The 19,991-nt window shown below is 50.5% G+C and overlaps 1 protein-coding gene across 3 annotated transcripts in view; it reads left to right on the plus strand.

The window, feature by feature from the left end:
• Positions 1-350: 350 nt before the first annotated feature.
• TSPEAR (thrombospondin type laminin G domain and EAR repeats) overlaps positions 351-19,991 on the plus strand; it is a 95,785-nt gene continuing 76,144 nt past the window's right edge. The window contains exon 1 of one of the 3 annotated variants that reach the window (XM_039487006.1): positions 351-598. In XM_039487006.1, coding sequence (XP_039342940.1) covers positions 538-598 — 61 coding nt within the window. In that variant the 5' untranslated portion in view covers positions 351-537. The remainder of the gene's footprint in view (positions 599-19,991) is intronic. The other 2 variants (XM_039487008.1, XM_039487005.1) reach the window with 2 other exon arrangements.

The following is a 19,991-nucleotide window of genomic DNA, read 5'->3' on the forward strand; positions in this document are numbered from 1 at the left end:
CAATTTCCCCAGAAACAGACATGTTAAAGCAGCGCTTCCTTTCATAATCAAACCAAAAGAGAAACAGACACAGCAAAGTCATTGCAAAAGCCTGATCCTCCAAAGCCTTACGCGTGGGAGTAGTGTCATGGATGTGACACTGGAGTGAAAGTTACTCAAAGGAGTAAGTGACATGGCAGGCCCTAGATGAAGAGGAATAAGCATCAGATCCTAAATGATCAGGAATGAGCTAGTACGGAAAAGAACAAACTTTCGCTGCATCTGCAAGTACGTTGTTGCAGAATGGAAGTGGCCATCTGGTGTGTGTGTTTTAATAACACTGGAACCAGTTTAAAAATAAGCCTCTGGGAAAGGAATACAGCATTCAAATGAGTCCCTTTGCCATCCCTGCTTGTGACAACTTCCTGTTTCTTGGTGAAAGCAGTGGATGGTACATGGTTTCCAAATCTCACCAGGTTTCCACAGCCAGGACTTGCATGAGGCACAAGGATCCTTTGCCTCACTCCCCTTCACCTGAACCAGGAGGCAGAAGGAGGGATGACCAACTGCCACTCTCTGCTGGTTGCTGCTTTTCACAACAGATCCAGGATGCAGCCAGGTGAGTTCAACTCTGTTACCAGCTTAGTCACTGGGAGTTATGGACCCTGATCCTCTGGCAGTGCATTGTAATATAAGCCCATGCTACAGCCCTCTTATTCTGCCAGGGTGGTGTAAAGGGGCCTTCGTGTAAATGAGATCCCCTGCCAGTCAGGCAGGCTGCAGAGGAAGGATGGCCCGGTAATTAGGGCATTAGCCTAGGACTTGTGAGTCCCAGGTTCAATTCTGTTCTTTGCCACAGCCTGCTCTTGCCCTTGGCACTTAGCTTCTCTGTGCCTCAGTTCCCCATCTGTACAATGGGGATAACAGCCCTGCCCTGCCCTGCTCTCTGGGCGGTGTGAGGTGGGGTAGGTTAGATTGTCAGGTGCTCTGATGATGGGAGCCACGTAGGTAGATGAGGAAGCTACCTGAGCTCACTGTGTTCTTTGCATTTATCGCTTGGGGCCTGAGCAGCACAATGAAATGAGCCCTGTGACAGATACAATAGCCAGGGCAGAGTCAACGTCATGGACAAAACAAAGCCACTGAAGTCATGTATTTGTGACAAAGAGGCTTATCTGTATTTACATACAGGTATTGCGTCTAACTAGAAATATTAGTCTCTTTCAGACTGTACTCCTCAGTGCACCTGCAACCTGCCGGTATCTGAGGGAATTGTTCATCTGCATGTAAATGCAGCTATTTCTTGGATGGTGTTAAATGCCCTCTGGTCAAAGAGAGCTCACTGAAAACTCGGTGTAGGTTCCTGTTTGCCTAGGAGATGAGAGAAATCCTCTCTGCTTTGTATGGAGAGAGGTTAGCAAGAGTTGAGAGTGTCACCGAGAATCCTATGAGTGTGAGAAGCCCAGACAGCATCTGCTTTGTGTACCACAACCTTAGGGCAAAGCCCCGGCTGTGGAAAATGGGACAGCACCTTTTAAGGCAATGAATTATCTAGGAAAATCCACTCTGAGGATCTGGGGGCCAAATTCTGGCTTGCTGGCAAAGGGGAAACTCACTTGACTTCACTAGAATGGCAGTGACTTATACCAGGTGTGAATGGGGGCCAGTATGTGTCTAGACCAAAGGTGGGCAAAATACGGCCTGCGGGCCATATCCGGTCCGTGAGCCCGTTCTGCCCGGCCCCTGAGCTCCTGCCCAGGGAGGCTAACCCCTGGCCCCTCCCCTGCTGTCCTCCCTCCCCCGCAGCATCAGCTCACTGCGCCATGGGCACAATGCTCTGGGCGGCAGGGCTGCGAGCTCCTGGGGCAGCGCAGCTGCAGAGCATAAGAACATAAGAACATAAGAAAGGTCGCAGAGTCAGACCAAACCAAAGCCAGCTCTAGTCAGTCTCTGTCTACCGCCAGTGCCCAGCCTGCCCTGAGGAGCTGAGGAAACATCACAGGATCAAGTCATCCATCTCTCTCCATCTCCATCATCCATCTCCATCCTCTGACAGGCTAGGGACACCATTCTTACCCATCCTGGCAGCCAGCTATTTATGTTTTCCACTTTAAGTGAATTTATATTTAACCTTTAAACCTGTCTAGTCATCACAACCCTCTTCTTCCTCAACAAGCAGGTCAGGTAAGGAGCAAGTTGAAGTTCGAATTGATTTTTTTTAAACTTTTTTTTTTTGCTTTTTTTTAATTCTGCTGAATTTTAAGTTCTTGTGTTATGGGAATAGTCTTGTATTATCTATCCACTTAAACTTTCCTCTATCACTTTCTCAACATCACTCCTGATTTTATATACTTCTTCTCCTCTCCCCTTTTCCTAGAGTCATAGTCTCTTTTCTCTTCTCCTCAATCTCTCCCTCACCCATTTCCTCTCTACTTTCTTTTTTCTTCTGTTTTTAGTTGCTTTTTAGTGAATTTTTTTTTGTTTGAGGAGACCAGATCTGTACATCATACAGTATCAGATGACCATCTATCATGGATTTTATATAATATCATGCATATTATTATTCTCATTCTTATTTCTTTTTTTTTTTTATTCTTAACATGCTCCTTGCTTTTTTTGCTTTTGACATCTTCAGAGAACACTCATTCATAACTCATCTGATCCAAGATCTCCTGACTTCTTTTAGATCTTTTAGCCCCCATCATCATGTTGTATATACTTTTTTTATTGTTCCAATTAAATTTACTTTATTTTTCATTTTTTTGTTATGCCATTTACCATTTTTTGCACTTAGTTTTGTGCGAGCCCGGCCTGACTCAGTGCTGTGTAGTGCGTGGCTGGCTCCAGCTGCTGTCCCGGTGCAGCCGCGCCGCCAGCCATCGGTGCTCCAGGCAGCACGGTAAGGGGGCAGGGAGTGGGGGAGGGGGGCTGGATAGAGGGCAGGGGAGTTTGGGGGTGGTCAGCCAGGGGTGTGGATAGGGGTGGGGCGGTCAGAGGGTGGGGAACAGGGGTTGAATTGGGGTGGGGTTCCAGGGGCAGTCAGGAGCGGGGGTGGGGGTGGATGGAGCAGAGTTCCCGGGCGGGGACAGTCAGGAATGAGAGGAGGGTTGGATGGGGCAGCAGGGGCAGTCAGGGGTGGGGGTTCGGGCGCTCAGGGGACAGGGAGAAGGGTTGGTTGGATGGGGCAGAGGTCCCGGGGGTGGGGACAGTCAGGAAGGAGGGGGGGTTGGATGGGGTGGCAGGAAGCAGTTAGGGGCAGGGGGTCCGGGGGCGGTCAGGGGACAGAGCAGGGGGGGTGGATGGGGCAGGGGTCCTGGGGGGGCCATCAGGGGGCAAGAAGCAAGAGGGGTCGGATAGGGGGTGGGGACCAGACCACGCCTGGCACAGCCTCCCCTAAACGGCCCTCCATACAATTTCTGAAACCCGATGCGGCCCTCAGGCCAAAAAGTTTGCCCGCCCCTGGTCTAGACAAAGGGAATTGTAACTTCTGGGCTTTGCTGTAGCTTCAGACAAGAAGATGCCCTGTCATCAAGGCCTCCTAGATAGTATGACCCAGCCAGCATTTAACTAACTGTCCCTTCTGAGCAAAAGAAAATTAGCCTATTAGCAGGGCAATGGTCTCTGCAATCTTGGAGCTCATTCAGTGCTAGAGGCAGAAGGAAGAGGAGGTTTCTCTTGCTAGATCTTTTCCCAGGTCTAACTTTAACAACAGGATTTCCACACTGCAGAAAGCCATGTCTGCAGCTGATGTTTGTTTCATGAGGTGTTTAAGGTTTAAATGTAGCATATTTCTGCAGAGGAGCGTAGTCTAGTGGGTAGAGCACTGTCCTGTGAGTCAGAAAACCTGGGTTGTGTTCCCGGCACCACCACTGTCTTGTTCTGTGACCTTGAGTTAAATCACTTCTGTTCTCCGGGCCTCAGTTCCTCCTACCACCATTTATCTGCCTTGTCTATTCAGATTGTAATGGTAGCAGCTGTCCGTTGTGCCCATGCTCTTTGTGAGAGAGCACTGAACTTCACTGGGGACACCAGGCGCTTCTATAACCAGTATTCAGCAGTTTCCTAGGTGATCTTAAAAATTAATGGTGGAAATTAACTAACTACCATGGTTCACTTATTGTCAGAGAAGATATCCTCTGACACTTCCAAAATGTCTGAGAACCTATTCTCTTGGAGGTCCGTGGCTGTCTAGACGCTGGTGATGAGGTAAGAGAGAGGCTCTGTCCGAAGGCTGGCATCCAGAAGGTACAGTGAGGAGACACACTGTCAGTTATTTGATTTGACCTGACAGCCAGTTCATTACACTTACTCTGGTGCAAGCAATGTGGAGTTTATTAAATAAACCCAGTAATAAACAGGGTAGCAGTAAAGGCCTGTAGCAGTAAAAGGTGTACTTCAGTATTAGAATGCTGAAGTGCAGTGGCTGTGAACGGCTGCAGTCGTGCTTACTTGGGATTTTTGTCACGAGTCTTGTGATAGCTTGTGTGCATTTTTCCCTTTAAAGCTGCTGTCAATGTGGGAGAATCACAGCTTCCATTGCAAAGACAAAGGAAGCGTCTGGTTCTTGTTGTTGCTCAGAAAAGCTTAAACCCACGACCTGAGTGCAACCTGAAGGCTCAGAGACCAGAGGGTAAAGGGAAAGAACCAACCTTTGTGACCTTAAAAATCACGTCTGTGACCATATCATAGAATGAGAAATGTAGGCCCAGCCCTCTGCACTAAGGCAGGACTAAGTAAACATAGACCAATCTGGTCCATGTTTGTTCTTAAACCTCCAGTGACAGGGATTCCACAACCTCCCTTGGAAGCCTGTTCCAGAGTTAACTACCCGGAGCAGTAGACAGCTTTTCCTAATCTCTAACCTAAACCTCCCTTTGCTGCAAATTAAGCCCATTACTTTTTCTCCTGCCTTCAGTGGAAGTGGAGAACAATTGATCCCCATTCTCTCTTAAAAAGCCCTTCACATATTAGAAGACTTATCAGGGACTCTCCTCCGTCTTCTTTTCTCAAGACCAAACATGCCCAGTTTTTTTAACCTTTCCTCATAGGTCAGGTTTTTCTACACCTTTGGTCATTTGTTGCTCTGCTCAGGACTCTCTCCAGTTGTCCACATCTTTCCTAAATTGTGATGCCCGGAATTGGACACTATGCCCACGGAAGCCTCTCCAGTGCCTAGTAGAGTGGAGTAATTACCCCCCCATCTTACATATGACACTCCTGTTAATACACCCCAGAATGTTAGCCCTTTGGCATTGACCCCCAGGGGTCAGTCATGAAATGCAAAAAGGGTTAACATTCTGGGGTGTAGTAACAGGAGTGTCGGATTTGTAGTGTTCCACCTTTCACTTACTTCAGTGGAGGGTTAGTGCCTGAGGTCAGGAAAATAGAACAACTCAGGCTGCCTTTCCCCTATGTCAGCCTTCAGGACTTTGTGTTAGTATTTAATTATGCCCCCTTTCAGGGCAAGCCGTCACCCCTGGCAGTGCCCAGGTCACGTACTCAATGGTAAGCTTCCAAGCAAGCTGTGCCTTGCAAACCTTTCAGAGGGGGATCTCCCTGGCTTTGTAGACAGAGGCTAGTCTTCCTTACTGAATGCATTAACCCTCAGCGCTCAAGTCCGGAGCCAACAAAGCCCCAAGGCAGGTTTTGTCCCAAGATGAGCTGCTTAGCAGTGTACAGCACTTCTTCAGTGGCCATTCACCCAGCCCCTTCTTATTAGATTTCAATACAGGGAACCCTTAGGCTTGCATCAGTACCATGTTTACAATGGCGCCAGTGGCACCATGGCACCAGGCCCACGCTCAAAAGGGACCACGGCCCAGCCCACTCTACCTGTGCTGCACCCGGAGCAGCTGGCTCCTCCCCGACCACTGCTTGCTCATCTCAGCCGGCCAAGGGCTTCTCTCTGCCCCTGGCCCCACCTGTCAGCTCCTCCATACCCCATGATCCCTCCCCCCGCCTGCTACTTGCTCCTCTCAGCCAGCTGAGGGCTCTCTCTGCCCCATCACTGACTGGCAGCCACCAGCAGAGACAGGGATGGAGAGGAGCCTTCAGCTGCTGCCACTCCGGGCCGATGACCGTCCGCTTCTGGCTACTCAGGGGCGGGGCCCACCTCTCCCTCTCACTTTGCAGAACCAGTGAGCTGGGGGAGTTGGCGGCTGCCTCCCCTGCCATCCCATGCAAGGAAATGCCTCCTCTGCCACGGGCACCACCAGCACTAGGTGGATAGGGCTGGGTGGGGCCCCGGGGAATGGGGTTGCTCTGTGCTCCCGAGCTTCAGCTGTCCTGCCCCCTAGCGCTGTGTTGAGATGGGGGGTGGGCTCAGCAGGGCCGTGGGTGAGTGGGTCCATGAGGGGGATGCTGGGCTGTGAGAAGGTAGAAGGCTCAGGCGCTGGGCAGTGGGGGCCCTGGTTTGCATGTTAGTTCTGATTGTAGCTCCTGACAGAGGGGAGGTTTACACATCTGTAATTCTTCCCTGTCTCTCAACACCAATTGCACCATGTTCTCTGTCAGCCCACAACCTCTCCCCACAATGTGCAAAGGCTGTGTTCTATAAATCATTAGCGAGTCAGTGTGCAGGAGAAGGGCCAGAAACATGTGTGGGCAGTAGTGCTCTTCATGAGAAACGGGGAACCAAGCCTCGGCATTCTTGTGTTTGGCCTCCGGAGCTCAGTTGATTGCTTTTACAAGGCAGATTTTTTTAACTGAGGTCAAAAGCAAATAATATATCTTTCAAAGGACACTTTGTCACCCTGGCAGCCTTCTGCAAAACACAGCTTGGAAATAACAGAACCTGGACATCTCAGTCTGGTCCAATAAGGAGCTTTGCAGGTGGGCAGTATCTCTACTCCTGGCTCACGTGCATCTGGCACAGCCTGTGGCTCTGATCCGAAACCTGCTGCGGAATGGGAGTTGTTTCAGGGACTCCGCAGGGCTTTGGATCAGTATGTGTCTGACATGTACGTGGCTGTAGCGTGTGCTTGTTATCCACACACAGGCAGTGCAGCTCATGGTCTCACACCTGTTAAACTGAGCATATTGATAACATATAATTACTGCTTCTTTGGGGAGGACCAAAGATGCGATGGTGATAGGAGTCGGAAAAGAGCCAAGGCAAATGCTGTTGTTAGATACATAGGAGAAGGAGACTTCATGGGTTTACATCGTGTCAGAAGTGTCATTTTCTACTTCTTGTCAGTATGCTGCTGGCCGTCATGCTGCCCTTACTGCTGGCCAATAGGAAATTGACAGGAGTTGACCTGCAGCTGGGGGGAGATATGACCCTGTCCAGCTACATGTAAATGCTTCGCTGCTTGTGACTCTGGTGGAAACGTTTGCAGTGTGAAGATTTTACCTTCTCTGGTCGGGTCTCTCTCCCCTCCCCACTCCTGGTCTTTTCAATATTTTCACAAACTTTTCCATATTTTTTTTCCTTATGGCAATAAACCTTGCAAAAAAGATACCATGTTAAAGAAAATTCCAATCCCCACCCCCTCCCACCATTCACGTGTTTATTGGTGCAAAAATTTCCCATCCAGGGTCCACTCCTAACTATGCCAGTGGCCGAGGCACAGAGCTCAGGAATTGCACTAAACAGTTGGGTGGGGTTTTGCCCTTAAGCCAATCTAAGAACTGGCTAAGAAGGGTGCCTAGCCTGTTATTTTTGTTACCCTCTCTCGCCTGCTCCACACTCTGATCTGCCTGTTGGTCTCATCACCCCTGATGTCTCCTCTTTCAGACCGCAATGTCTTGGAGACAGGGACTCTAATAATCCACATGTTTGTACAGCGCCTGGCAGAGCCCCAACCTGGTTGGCGGATAGGCACCACTGCAATATAAATGGTAAATAGTAATAAAAAGAAACGGCCGTTCCCAAGATAAACTGCATCTGCGTCTCACTGGGTACGGTCTCTGTACCCCAAACACTACATTTGGCAAGTGGATCTGTGTTTAACGATGCTTTGGGCATCGTGGACTCAGAATAAAAGCAAATGAAGATGCCAAGCTGATCTGCACTCTGCAGGCTGGAGGCTAGTCATTCAACCACTTGTGTGGCCAAACGGACGTTTTTGCCTGGGCATTTGGTCCAACAATGCCTGAACTTTGTAGCTGCTTCTTCAACTGGTGAGAATGAGGGGCAGAAATCTGATCCAATGGTGAAAGCAAGCCAGAGAGATAAAGGTCCAATCCAGGCAGGTACGAAGGACCCTTCATCCTAGGATCTTCAATAGGCACAGAGAGCACTCAGCACCTTGCAGGACTGAGCCTTTAGCCAACTGCCTCCTACAGAGCTGCTGGGAGAAGCTGGACATGCTGTAGTGACGTGCAACGCTCTGCTCTGCAGGTTAAAGGCGGTTTCTGCTGAGACAGGGCTAGGCAAAAAGACTAGGAAGCAGAAATCTGTTTGGGGAATTCTTGGGTGGTTTGTCACTGACTTCAGTGGGGCCAGGATCTCACCTGTTCTTTTTAAAGAAGGGGCATGGAAGGTATTGAAAGCATCCAGAGGCCGGGTTGTACGGAGCAGGTGTGCCTTGTACTAGGGGAACAGGGTTAAATGGCAGCTGCTGAGAACAAAGGCACAGGAGTGGATGTCACTCTTGGCCGCAGCACAGGCTGCGCAAGCTGAGGAGCTGATCGCCTGAGCCGAGGCTGGTGCAGCGTGTGGGATGGGGTGGGGTGGATGGTGGGGGAGAAAGGGGGATGTTCAGAGATCAATATGGCTAAAGTTAGTACTCAGGAGCCAGCCCGGCAGCATGATCTACTGTGACATGGGAACAGCAGGGCTGGTCGCCCCCGTAGGGGGCCAAGCACAGGACAGGGGCTAGGAGGAGATATCTTCACAAGGTTCCCTTCAGCCCATTGGAGAGAGGGAGCTGGGTTTGTGCCCCACTGAAGCAGCTTGGGGGCCGAGCCCCTCAAACCATCCCCGGGACCCACACAAGCCTGAAGGAGCTGCTGCTCAGAAGGCCTCTGGGCTAGGTCCTGTGCCCTCTACTGCTCTCCCAGAGCTACCCCAGCCAGCGGTGCCCCTGGACCCCTCTGAAAATAGGGGTTCCTGGTGCATAGGGGGCTCTAGTACAGTGTTATAGCCTGAGACGGTGCCTTCCCTGGCTCTACCTCTCTGGCTGCCTCCCCTTCTAGCACGGATCCCTCTGGGGCTAGGACAGCGACAGAGGTCTAGGTGGCACCATGATGGGATGGAAAGGCCCATGGTAACTCGCAGATCTAGAGGAATGACTGAGCCTAGAATATATAATTCTGACCTCAGCAGATTGGATCACAAGGCTGTTCTTCCCGCAATCGCCCATGCAGGCCAACAGGAGACTAGGCACAGATTACAGCTGTTACAGAATGTTTTATGTTTGATGATCAAACTAGCCCCGCTGGAGAGCTGCTATGGGAAGGCTGTTTCTGGTGCAAACGTTGGCCTTATTGCCTGACTTATAAGGCCCTGGGCTGGGCTCTGAGGCCTCTCTGTATATCTGTAAATAAAAAATGGGTTTTGGTAGCTGCCCTGCTCTCTGGCTCTGTGAAACACTGGCGACGAGGGTGAGACTCGGCTGCTGCAGTAAACAGAAGAAGTAGAAGTTAGTTAAAAAAACAAACAAAAGAAAAAAAAGCTGCTTGTCACTGACTGTGAAGTGAAACTAAAAATCCCCTGGAGCCTTTTGATGAGAATACAGAGCAGTGGCATGTATATACTGGAGCGTTTTGCTTTTTTGGTATTGCAAATGACATTACAGAAGAAGAAGAAGTGCCAATATTCTTAACTGTTGGGACTAAAACCTACTCTCTGCACAGCAGCTTGCACCCTGTTAAGCCTGAGACTAAATCTTAAATCTTACAGTGATGGAAATCCTGGGGTCTCATTTCTCCCAAAACCACTGGTAATTGCTGAAAGATATAGGTTTCCACAAAAGAAAGAAAAGGAAGATGAAACAGTTGTACAATTTGTTTTAATTTAAAAAAGCTAGCAGAACACTGTGTTAAAGAGATATTAAATGTGATGCCCGTGACAGGTTAGTGTGTGCCCTCTGCAGTGGTGCAAAAAGTGTCACAAGACTGACCCCACAAAACGTGCAGACCTGGTGTGTCGACACCTGTAAACAAAAGAAAAAGAGGCCTGTGGTCTGGCCGAAAAAGAGGACAAAAGAAAAGAGGCCTGTGGGTCTGGGCGACAAAAAGAGAACCTTGCCGGCTCACATGAATACTGGGTAACCCGTTTATTGGATCTCCGAGACTGTGTAAAGAAAAAAAACAGCATCTTGCTGTGCCTATGCTGGGCATATTGATGTTAAGGTGGAGCTCAATGGACAGTGGTGGCTAAATTGCTGTTGTTTGTGAGAGGACTACCCAGCTTAAATGGGTAGGTCGATGATTTGGGAAGTATGAAGGGAATCACTGTGACATTGAACAAAATATCTGAAAGCCCGAATGTGCCATATGCCATCAGGGCAAAAAAAAGAAGAGACTTGAGGAGCTGGTCACCAATGGAGTCCTAATAAGTTACCCATAGCTCATCATGGGGCCTCCTATTGTTCCAATCGTGAACAAGATGGCTTACAGATGCACGTTGATGAAAAAGTCCCAAGAGCTGCTGACTATTGTGAACATCTGCTCCCGCCCTGTTCAGAGGGCTATGGACCAGATCTTTGTGTGGCTTGTCAGGAGTTCATGCTATATGGATGATATCCTGTCACTGAAAAAAAAATGAAGGAGAAAGAAAAAAATTTAGAGGCTACCTACTGTGAATTCTTCAAGCCCTCTGTTGAATATTTGGGACACAATGTAAGCCAGCTGCGCTCGTTTCTAGGACTCCTGAAACTATTATGAAAGTTCATCTCACAGTTACACACACTAAACCACTTCATGAGCTCCTCCTTGGGCAGAACAAGGCAAGTGGAAGTGAAGAAGCCTGATGTTAAGCTAAGGATGCATTGCTAAATTCTGAAGTTCTAACACTTTTGATCCATCCCTTACTGCCATCAATTTTTGACCCTACACAGCATTTCCCATTAGCTGCTAGTCGTATGCAACGTTTGGCATTTGTTACTTTCAGCACACACATATGAAATCAAATCTCGACAAACCTCTCGGTCTCATCCCGACCTTGTTCTACATGTGCATGTTCTTGGTGGCAATAGATGCCCATTCTAAATGGCCAAGTCTCTCTAATGCAGTCCACTTCTGCAGAGAGTACTATCCGTCATCACTCAAACAGGACCTGTTTCACACAGTCGGACTGCATCAGCTGTTGCCAGGTCATGCCAGTCCTCAGGACCCATCTGCAGTTGAGGGGGCTGACTTCACCTCTTCTCTGGGACCACGCTGTTGCCAGGTCATGCCAGTCCTCAGGACCCATCTCTGCAGGAGAGGGGCTGACTTCACCTCTTCTGGTGAGGACCGAGTCACCTGTTTCGAGACAGAAGGCCTCCTCATCGGCTGGATCTTTATTTAGGGATGTTCTTATTGGGGGGGAGGAATATGTTGTGTATGTGGTGTGGTTTTTTTGTTGCTATGGGGCAACTGAGTTATTATGCTGCCCCAAGGATATAACACTGATCTATCCATCAAGCACTAACGAGCTATGTGTGGCTCCAGGAGAGTTCATGAACTGGCAGAGGTGCAGTGCAAGTCCATCATACCAGCTGGTGATTCCCTTAGTTTGGCTTGTTTCATTAGAGTAATTCATTCATGACCTACAAGAATCCTAGGGCAGATCTCAGCCCTGTGGAAGGGATTTTAATGCCTCCCCTTTGAACAAGCAGCACGACTTGCTGCTTCTCTCTGGGACCACAGGGTCACTGTCACTTCAGTGGCGTTACGCCTGATTTAGACCAGTGTGGGCAGAGAGTCAGGCCCTGGGGGGTATTTCGATACATCGAACTGCAGGCTCTGGTACTTTTAATGAGCTTTGCACACATGGCATCCCACGCAGTGTGAGGGAAATACAACCCTTTTGAACACCCCCCCGGTATGGCCCGTTGCACGCCTGGAGCGATGTGGTGGGGTTAGTGTGACTGAAAATCAGGTTCTAAAATGTCGTCGTCTGTGCGGTCTGAAGTAGGAAGCACCTGTTATTTGTCATCTTCCCCTGTTTGGGCTCTTGCCTCCTGAGTCTTCTAAGGATCTTTGTTCCAGTCCCCTGCCTGGAGCCATGCTAGCAGCTACAAGGGATGATTTGGAGCCTTTCTTGCTGTAATTTATACAACTGAATGAAAACGCAGCTTGCTTTGTCAAGGCTTCTTTCTCTACCTGAGGTTTCCCAGCTGGCGTGGAAGCTGCCCTGCATTTGCTTTGAAAATGACACCTGCACAGCAACCGTCAGTGCTCAGCTGGCTCCCGCCCCCCTCCTTCGAGCAGTGCTGAACAGCTCATGCAGTCGTGCAGGGGCAGTTTACAGCTGGTTTGCAATTCCCAGGCATGTCCATTTCCAGCACTGGCAGGCTGAGCGATTGCTCATGGCCTTTCCCAGCTGATTTCCCCCTGCAATGTGGAAGGCATGGCGCATTTAGGGAGGTTCCCTTGGGTGCAGCATTGCAGTGAGGCTTGCGGGGAGAGGATGCAGAGGCCCAGTCTGTATAGATAGCATTGGCTACCCCTCTGCACGGCTCTTTTCCGGGCCTCTTACGGGAGCCACTCTGACGTTTACTGGCTCCTGCTGCAGCTACTCAATGGGCCCAGTGGAGTTAATACAGATCAAAACTCTATTAGCTCCCAACCACCTAGGGGCCAACCTGGAAGTTGGCCTGGTATGCTGGTGATTGCTGCACCAGAGTGCAATTACTGCCTGGTCTACCCTGCCCCACCTCTAAAACTGTGTAGGGTCCTTTCCGCAAGTCACCCATGGGGGAGGAGCCGGCAGCACCTTCCGTCTGGGGGATTCTCCAATGGAATCCCCTGCAAGCCTGGCTTTATCACCACCTTGTCCCATGGCGCTTTGACAGCCCTGCCAGCGTAAAGTGTCTCCACTTTGGAACAGCAGCGGCTCAGTCAGCTGAGGGAGGACAGGCCTGGCCATGCTCAGAAGTGCCCTCTTCTTGTTCCTGGGCTTCCCCAGCTCCTCCGGCTGTGCTGCTGGCTGTTCTGAGAACACGGCGGCAGACAGGGCCAGGATGCAGCTAACCCCAGGGCTGGATAGCAGTGACACGTGGCAGGATCTGCTAATGCTCTGGGATGTCACCGGGACACAGATTTCCACACCAGAACAGCCTGGACTGGGCCTTGGGAGAGCTGGCTTCTATTCCAAGCTTTGCTTGTGACCTGCTGTGGGACCTTGGGCTGGTCACGGAGCCTCTCTGGGGTTCGGTTCCCAGTAGGTAAAATAGGGCTAGTTCTCCTTCCCTACGTCACCGAGCTGCTGTGAGGCGGAGTCTAGGAAGGCCTGGGAGGTGCTAGGGCTCCATGAGAGTCAACACGCCCATGGGAGTAAATAGATGGCTGTGGTTCTAGCTGCGGGGCTGGACTAGAACTTCCGTGGCCCAGATTCGGCCACGCACCCCAGCCCCCACTGTTAAAGTCCATGGGTTTCACAGACAGCAAGCGACAGCAGGATTTGCCCCCGTGTGTCCCCTGACAGAGTCATGACCAAGAGAGGCTGTGGTAGGGCAGTGCAGCCAAGTGTTAGCTAAGTGATATGCTTCATGGCGAAAGAACTCTTTCCACTCTCAGCAATCAAATCGAGGCTGAAAATGGACAGGGCAGAAGGATGCCTTGAGACGTGATGAATAGCAAAGAATCATTGGCAGGAGAAACGCATTGTCCTGACTGAAAATGCCAGCGCACTCCTGGTCCTGATCAGAAGCCACCATCCAAGGCCTCCCCCAGAAGTGTATTGTACGTAGTATCTTATTGCTTCAACATCATGCAAAAATATGGATCCCCGTTTCTTATTGAACACTGTGGTCTAGTTCCCCAACCCTATGAACAATGCCACTGAGCTTGGAGCAACAAGTGCAGGCAAACTCCTCCATGTCAGGCGTGCTAACAGTGCCTGGCCAGGATTTCCTAAGGGATTTGAAGACACGATTCCCATTGGTGTCTCACTGAACTCCCCAAGCCACCTTTGAGAGTCCCACCCCTTCTTAATGATCAGTTTGGTTTGCCTGTCTTACAGCAATGGCAACAAAACTGGAACGTCTAATGACAGAGGCCAGGCCAGGACTCCTTGATAATGACAAGCAGTCAAAGAGCAGAGTGCTCCGTTAACAGCCTCTTTTATTGCCTTTTATGCTGATAAACAGAGCTTGGCATTTTCTCAGCCTGCTGCTGTGCTAGTCATCAGCTCCCTTGGCCCCTGGAATGTGCCTCCACCCCTCACCCCCAGCACGAGACAGTTACAATAGCATCAAACACATGCAGCCTGCTGAGGACCGTTCCACTCGAGGGCTCCCTTCATGCACACAGATGTGGCTGGTGCACATGGCATATCACTGCTCCAGTGGGGGCCAGTATCTCTGAGCATGGACCCCCCATGGCAGCGTAGGCAGTGCTTAGACTGACCCCCTCCCCCAGGTTCTACTACAGGGAGCGGCTGGGACTTCCTGGGTGGCCTTCCAGGGGAGCTTCCCCTGTAGGTGCTCAAAATGCACACATGCCCTAGGCCCCACACCTTTCGGTACCCTCAGGGCTGCACTGGCTCTGGGGGTGGGGAGGCTGCATTTGCCTTGCACCCCTGCCCCCCTCTGCGGGAGGCTTTGTGCTGCCGAGGGCTGTGCAGCCAGGCCCCGGAGCCAGTCTGGATCTGGGAGGGAGAGGAAATGAAGCTGAGCACTCGAGCAGAGACCTGCTCAGCTATCAGCATTGGCCTGCCCAGGTGGCCATGGCCTGTGTGTAGAAGGACTTGCTGGTTTGAGGGTCTCTGTAGAAGGGGGGCTTGCCTACAGGACCCCAGCAGTACCACACCTGGGTGGTCACTAGGGAGCAGCATAGGTCAAGCAGCCCCAGTTGGCGGGATGGATGGAGAAGGTGGCTGTAACTGTGGAATAACCAACCTGCAGCAGCTGGACAAAGGGGGCAGTCTCCAGGGCCCTGGCACTAGCCTGTGTCCAGTGCTGATGGCAATGAGGGCCATGTGATGCTGGGCTCTGGGGTCCCAGGCAAGGGCACAGGTGCACATGCAGACTGTGCGGAGGGATGAGCTGCTGTTTTGGGGACAGGGCTGGATGCACGGGTATCTGAGCTGGGCTTTCTGCAGGGAGAGCAGCCTGCCTGCTGCTCCTCCATCCCTGTCTAAGGGACTCCTCCCAGGAGCAACAGCCAGCCCTCCCCAGGGCCACCTGCCCCAGCCCCTGAGTGTTGACCCCAGCTAAACAGCCAGTGTTCGAATCCACATGGGCCAGCCGCAAGGGAGGGCAGCGGCACACACTTTGCCAGTGTCGTGAGCTCAGAAAGGGAATGTGCTGTGCAGACAGGACAGCTCAGGACACATGGCATTTGAGATGCACAGCATGGTGTGCATGAGACTTATGCTTTTCCTGTTGCAGGTTCTGTACTCACTTCTGCATCAGCTGAGGTCATGCAGTTGCTCTTACCTTATTTATAAAATGGAAGCTGTGATTAGACTGCCTAGGAGCGTAGGTGTCTGAAGCCTTGGCCAATGAGCTGGGCTAGGAATTGCACTGAAATATAAACAGCTCAGAGGTGAGGTTGGAACCTTCCCAGCTCAGTGCAAGGTCCGGTAACCTAAAGGGAATTTGGAGAGTCTCTCCCATACCACAGTGACCAACTTTGCAACTTGGTGGAATCAAACTCGAGTGTGCCTGAGCCCTCTGCTCCTATACTATGCCCCTGTCTGAAGGCTGGGGTTTGTAATCCCAAGCCACACTGATACATGCAAAGCATTTCCTCCTGACTAATCGTGAGGCATCCAGAATGCCAAAGGGATTAATAATTTACCACTTATTGCTCCCAGTTGCAGAGCTGCCTCCTGTCACCATGTTCCCTGCTGGCATGCATTTGCAAGGCTTGTATGAGGGCCTTGCATAGTTTGTTACCTGATAGCCATCTGGGGCGAATTCAGAGATTTCAGCAGTCTTGACAAATATCAGCTGTTTTCTCAGAAAAATGCAAGCGGTGTGTGGGCTAGCTTGAATTTCCTGTGCCATGGACTACCATCAGCCATAGATATGAATAAGGAAACATACTTCCTAGCCTATTTTACACACAGAAGGATCCAGCTGTGAGTGCTCTTATCCAGCTAGTATAAATTGGGTCAGTCTGGCAATTACAACATGGCAGAACTCACCCAATCTCTCCAGGCCTTTGCAGAGGTGGCTGGAGAAAGAAACACTCGGTCAAACTGCATGGTAGATAAAAGGAAATACTTTCCCCCTACACACAAGAAGCCTGTGGAACTCATTGCCACAAGATCTCAAGAGCTACGCAGGACTCAAGAAAAAGGACCGTCTGTTTATACGGATGAGGGGATGTCTATAGTTACCTTAGACAGAGGACAGGATACGCCAAGCTCTGCAGAGGGGGGGAAGGAGGAACTGGTCATAACATAATTGCTCAGGGCGGGTACTTGCCCCTTCCTCTGAAGCAGCTGGTGCTAATCACGGTCTGAGACTGGAGCCCAGCTCTGACCCAGCCTCTGAGAATTCGCTTCCTCCAATCTTTCACCATCAGCCTAACAAGGATAATGTCACTGTTCTTTTGTTGATGATTGTATTTGAATGCAGGTGTTAAGTGACCCAAGCGGCTGGCACAGGCACCAGATAGACAAATATGTAGATTTGGCTGTTCTATGTCTTTATGGAAAATCGTCAGCGATGGCCTAAACCAGCCTGTGGCTTCAGTGGAGATGCTACATGCTGACACACCTGAAAATCAGGCCACGTAAGAGCTGCCTAAGGATTAAGGCCCTGATCCTACAAACATTTACTCACATGCTTAACTTCACACACATAAGTAGCCCCACTGAACTCACTTGGCCAGATTCTCATTTATACTAAGGCCCCTTGCTGGCAGTAGGACAGGGCCTTAAAATGAGTAAATTACACTTACACCCAGTGAGCAGCCTTAGTGTAAGTAGGAAGAAGGCCGAATGAGAGTGCCTGTGTGTGTTTGTGGCACCTAATTTTAGGTACCTGTCTTTGATGCTACTGGCTTGAGGCAGTGTGGTCTAGTGGATAGAGCACTGAATGGGGACTCAGGAGACTTGGGTTCTAGATCTGGCTCTGCCACTGGCCTTCTGGGTGACCTTGGGCAAGTCACGTCCCCTTCTGTGCCTCAGTTTCCTCACCTGTAAAATGGAGCTAATGCTGCTGACCTCCTTTACAAAGCACTTTGAGATCTGCTGCCAAGCACTATACCAGAGCCAGGGTCCATATTTAATCTTTTATGTTCATGTAATTAAAAAAAATAAATGCAAGTTGAATGAAACGAAGAACTTTAAATGGCAAGAACAAAGGAAAAGGAGGAAGTGTCAGCTGAGTTGCATTAAGTGCATTAAAATCAGCATTAAGTCCCTCTGTGGTCCCGACTGCGTGAGTGCCCCATCTGGGGGGGGGGGGGCGGGGGGGTCCGTGCCCTCACGCACACCGCTTGGCCAGATTAGGCCCCACGAAGAAGCCCATCATTAAGTTGTCGTCTTGAGTTCTTTAAAAACCAGATCAAACCCAAGTTTTAAATGAAACTTCTTGGCAGTTCTTCCTGGACAGCAGTTTTCCATTTTGTAACTTGTCTTGTAGGGGAACTTGGAGGATGCTAACTGCATTGTTCTAAGAATAGAAGTCCCCTTTTTTTTTTCTTTTTTCTTTTTTTTGTGTGGCTACAGAAACCAAATGGAGCTTGCTGCATTTGGGGAGATATTCCATTGCTCAGTCTGTTTGAATATTTTTACCTCTAGAGTTTCTAAAACGACACTCTTGAGCAGTTCTTTCTTCAAGTGCTTCCCTTCTAGCAGATCAGGTTTTGCTGTCTGGCATTTAGGCAGGCAGTTATTTCCTTAAGCTATAATAATATTCAAAGGGGATCCCAGCAGCAGCTGTGCAGCACTGCCTTGCCAGGAATCATTAAAACAAAACCTTTTTGCACAAAAGAGGGGTGTAATTAAATAGATGGACTCACCCCCACCCCCACCCTTGTGTGCTAAAATGCACACAATGCAGACACTAAAGCACTCAGGTGCGCAAAGCCGGGTCTTCGCCTTGTTCCCATTTGATTCCCCTCTCTGATTTCTCTGGAGAGGGAAATTCCTCTACCGAAGATTCTCACCACCCCCAGCCGAAAACAAACAAAAAGAAACAACCTCAAGAGGGCTGGGCAAAAGATACAAAGCTCTCCAAGGCGGTGGGACTCCTCCTCTTGACAACTGGCTTCTCCTTTAAATGTCTGCAAAGGCATGCTCCAGCTAGAGTTGCTTTTGTGGCTGCTGGGGGAAAGTCTGTTCTCCTTCGGGATGGGGCACTGGCCTCTCCGGGGCTCACCGACCACATGTGCCAGTTAAAGCAGGCAGTTCCTATGCATCCTCTTTTCTGAGCCTCCCACCACAGTGCTGATTTTTCTGCTTCCTTCTGGAAACCTTTCCTCTATCTAATGCCGGCTAAGAGGCCAGGCGGAGACGGGGATCAGCCGGCACGTGTGGCCGTGAGGAGAAGGAAAGCGAAGGGGCAGGCTGCGTGGCCAGCTCTCAGAGGAGCAGTTGAAGCTGTGAGGCTGCTACAGTGAGAACCTTGGCAGAGTCCTGCTCCCGGAAGTGCCCTGGGGGGGTGGAGGATGAGGAGGTCTCCAGAAGTGGTTGTCATGTGAGCCGGCTATGAGAAATTGGAGCGGATTCCTTAGCAGAGTGCCACCTGCTTGGGGTCTGAAGACAGGAGGGCAGGAGTGTTCCTGTGCATGGAGCCGGTGAAGAAGGCCCCCTGATGTCTGCTTTGCTGGTGGTCTGGGCTGTGCTCCTGCACTTGGGGTTCACCAGCTACCTCGCCAACGGAGGGACGTCATGGCAACATTGCACAGGTAGGAGCAGCTTGTCATGGGGGTTAGTACAAGTTGTTTGATAAGCAATTATTAGCCATCTTGCTGGGGGTGGTGGGGTGGGGGGGAACTGGGTGTGGAGGAGCTTGCAACCCACCTTCCAGCCTCTGCACTCAACGCTGCCCTTCCAAATCTGGGAGGTAATCACAAACATGTCAAACATTCCTTGTCTGGAAGAGCCACAGCTGCAGTCCAGGGACCCTGATGTGGAACTGCACCCAGCATGACTCAGCCATTGACAGTGTCCTCCGGCCCTCACCCTTCAGCGCTGACTCTGACATAGGGGCGAATGAAGCTGCTGGACATGCCAGCTATTTTGGGTCTGCCATGAGAGCCCATGAGTCCTGTTTGCCTGGGAATTTGATCCAGTGAAGTGGCCTAATCCACATTCAGAGGCACAGCTGGGTTTGTTTCCTTCTCCCTTGAGGATCTTGTGCTGCCCCTCTGGACAGTTTGCTTTGCTTTAGCTTGGCTTCCAGTCACAACGATCGGCAACCTCAATTCAGTGGCACTCGGCGTTTTTGGTGAAAAAAATCCCTATGCCGTAACCTATGGATGGAAATTTGTAAAAGTGGGCAGGTCATCTGACTGAGCCAGAGTCAAGTGAACTGCTGGGTCTGCTTGTGGGCTTTTGGCTCTGCAATTTATTAAAGATGACCTGATTTCTCTGCTAACGAGCTGGCTTCAGCACCATGCCAAGTACTGTGATGAATAGCATGTGCCCTGCCATTCATCCAACGACCTCCACTAAAAATAAGGGAGGAAATCAGGCAGTCCGGGCTTGGAGTATTACAGCTGCCATTGGCTGGGCGCTGCAGAAGATGTGGCCAATAGTTACACAGATTTAATCTGCCAGGATATGCTGTTGTCTCCGTGGCCTGTATTTCTGTAGGGGGAATGTGTGAGGGTTGTAAGCATGGGACGGAGACAATTGCCAGTCTCCTGGATTTGCTGGTGTAAAAGGGGCGTGGAGCTATTGACGGTGACAAGGGCTTCGTTTGGACCAGCTAGAGCCATTTCAGAACCCAGCCCAA

The sequence above is a fragment of the Mauremys reevesii genome, linkage group 9 (genome assembly GCF_016161935.1).
Source record: "Mauremys reevesii isolate NIE-2019 linkage group 9, ASM1616193v1, whole genome shotgun sequence".
In the NCBI taxonomy this organism is placed as follows: domain Eukaryota; kingdom Metazoa; phylum Chordata; order Testudines; family Geoemydidae; genus Mauremys; species Mauremys reevesii.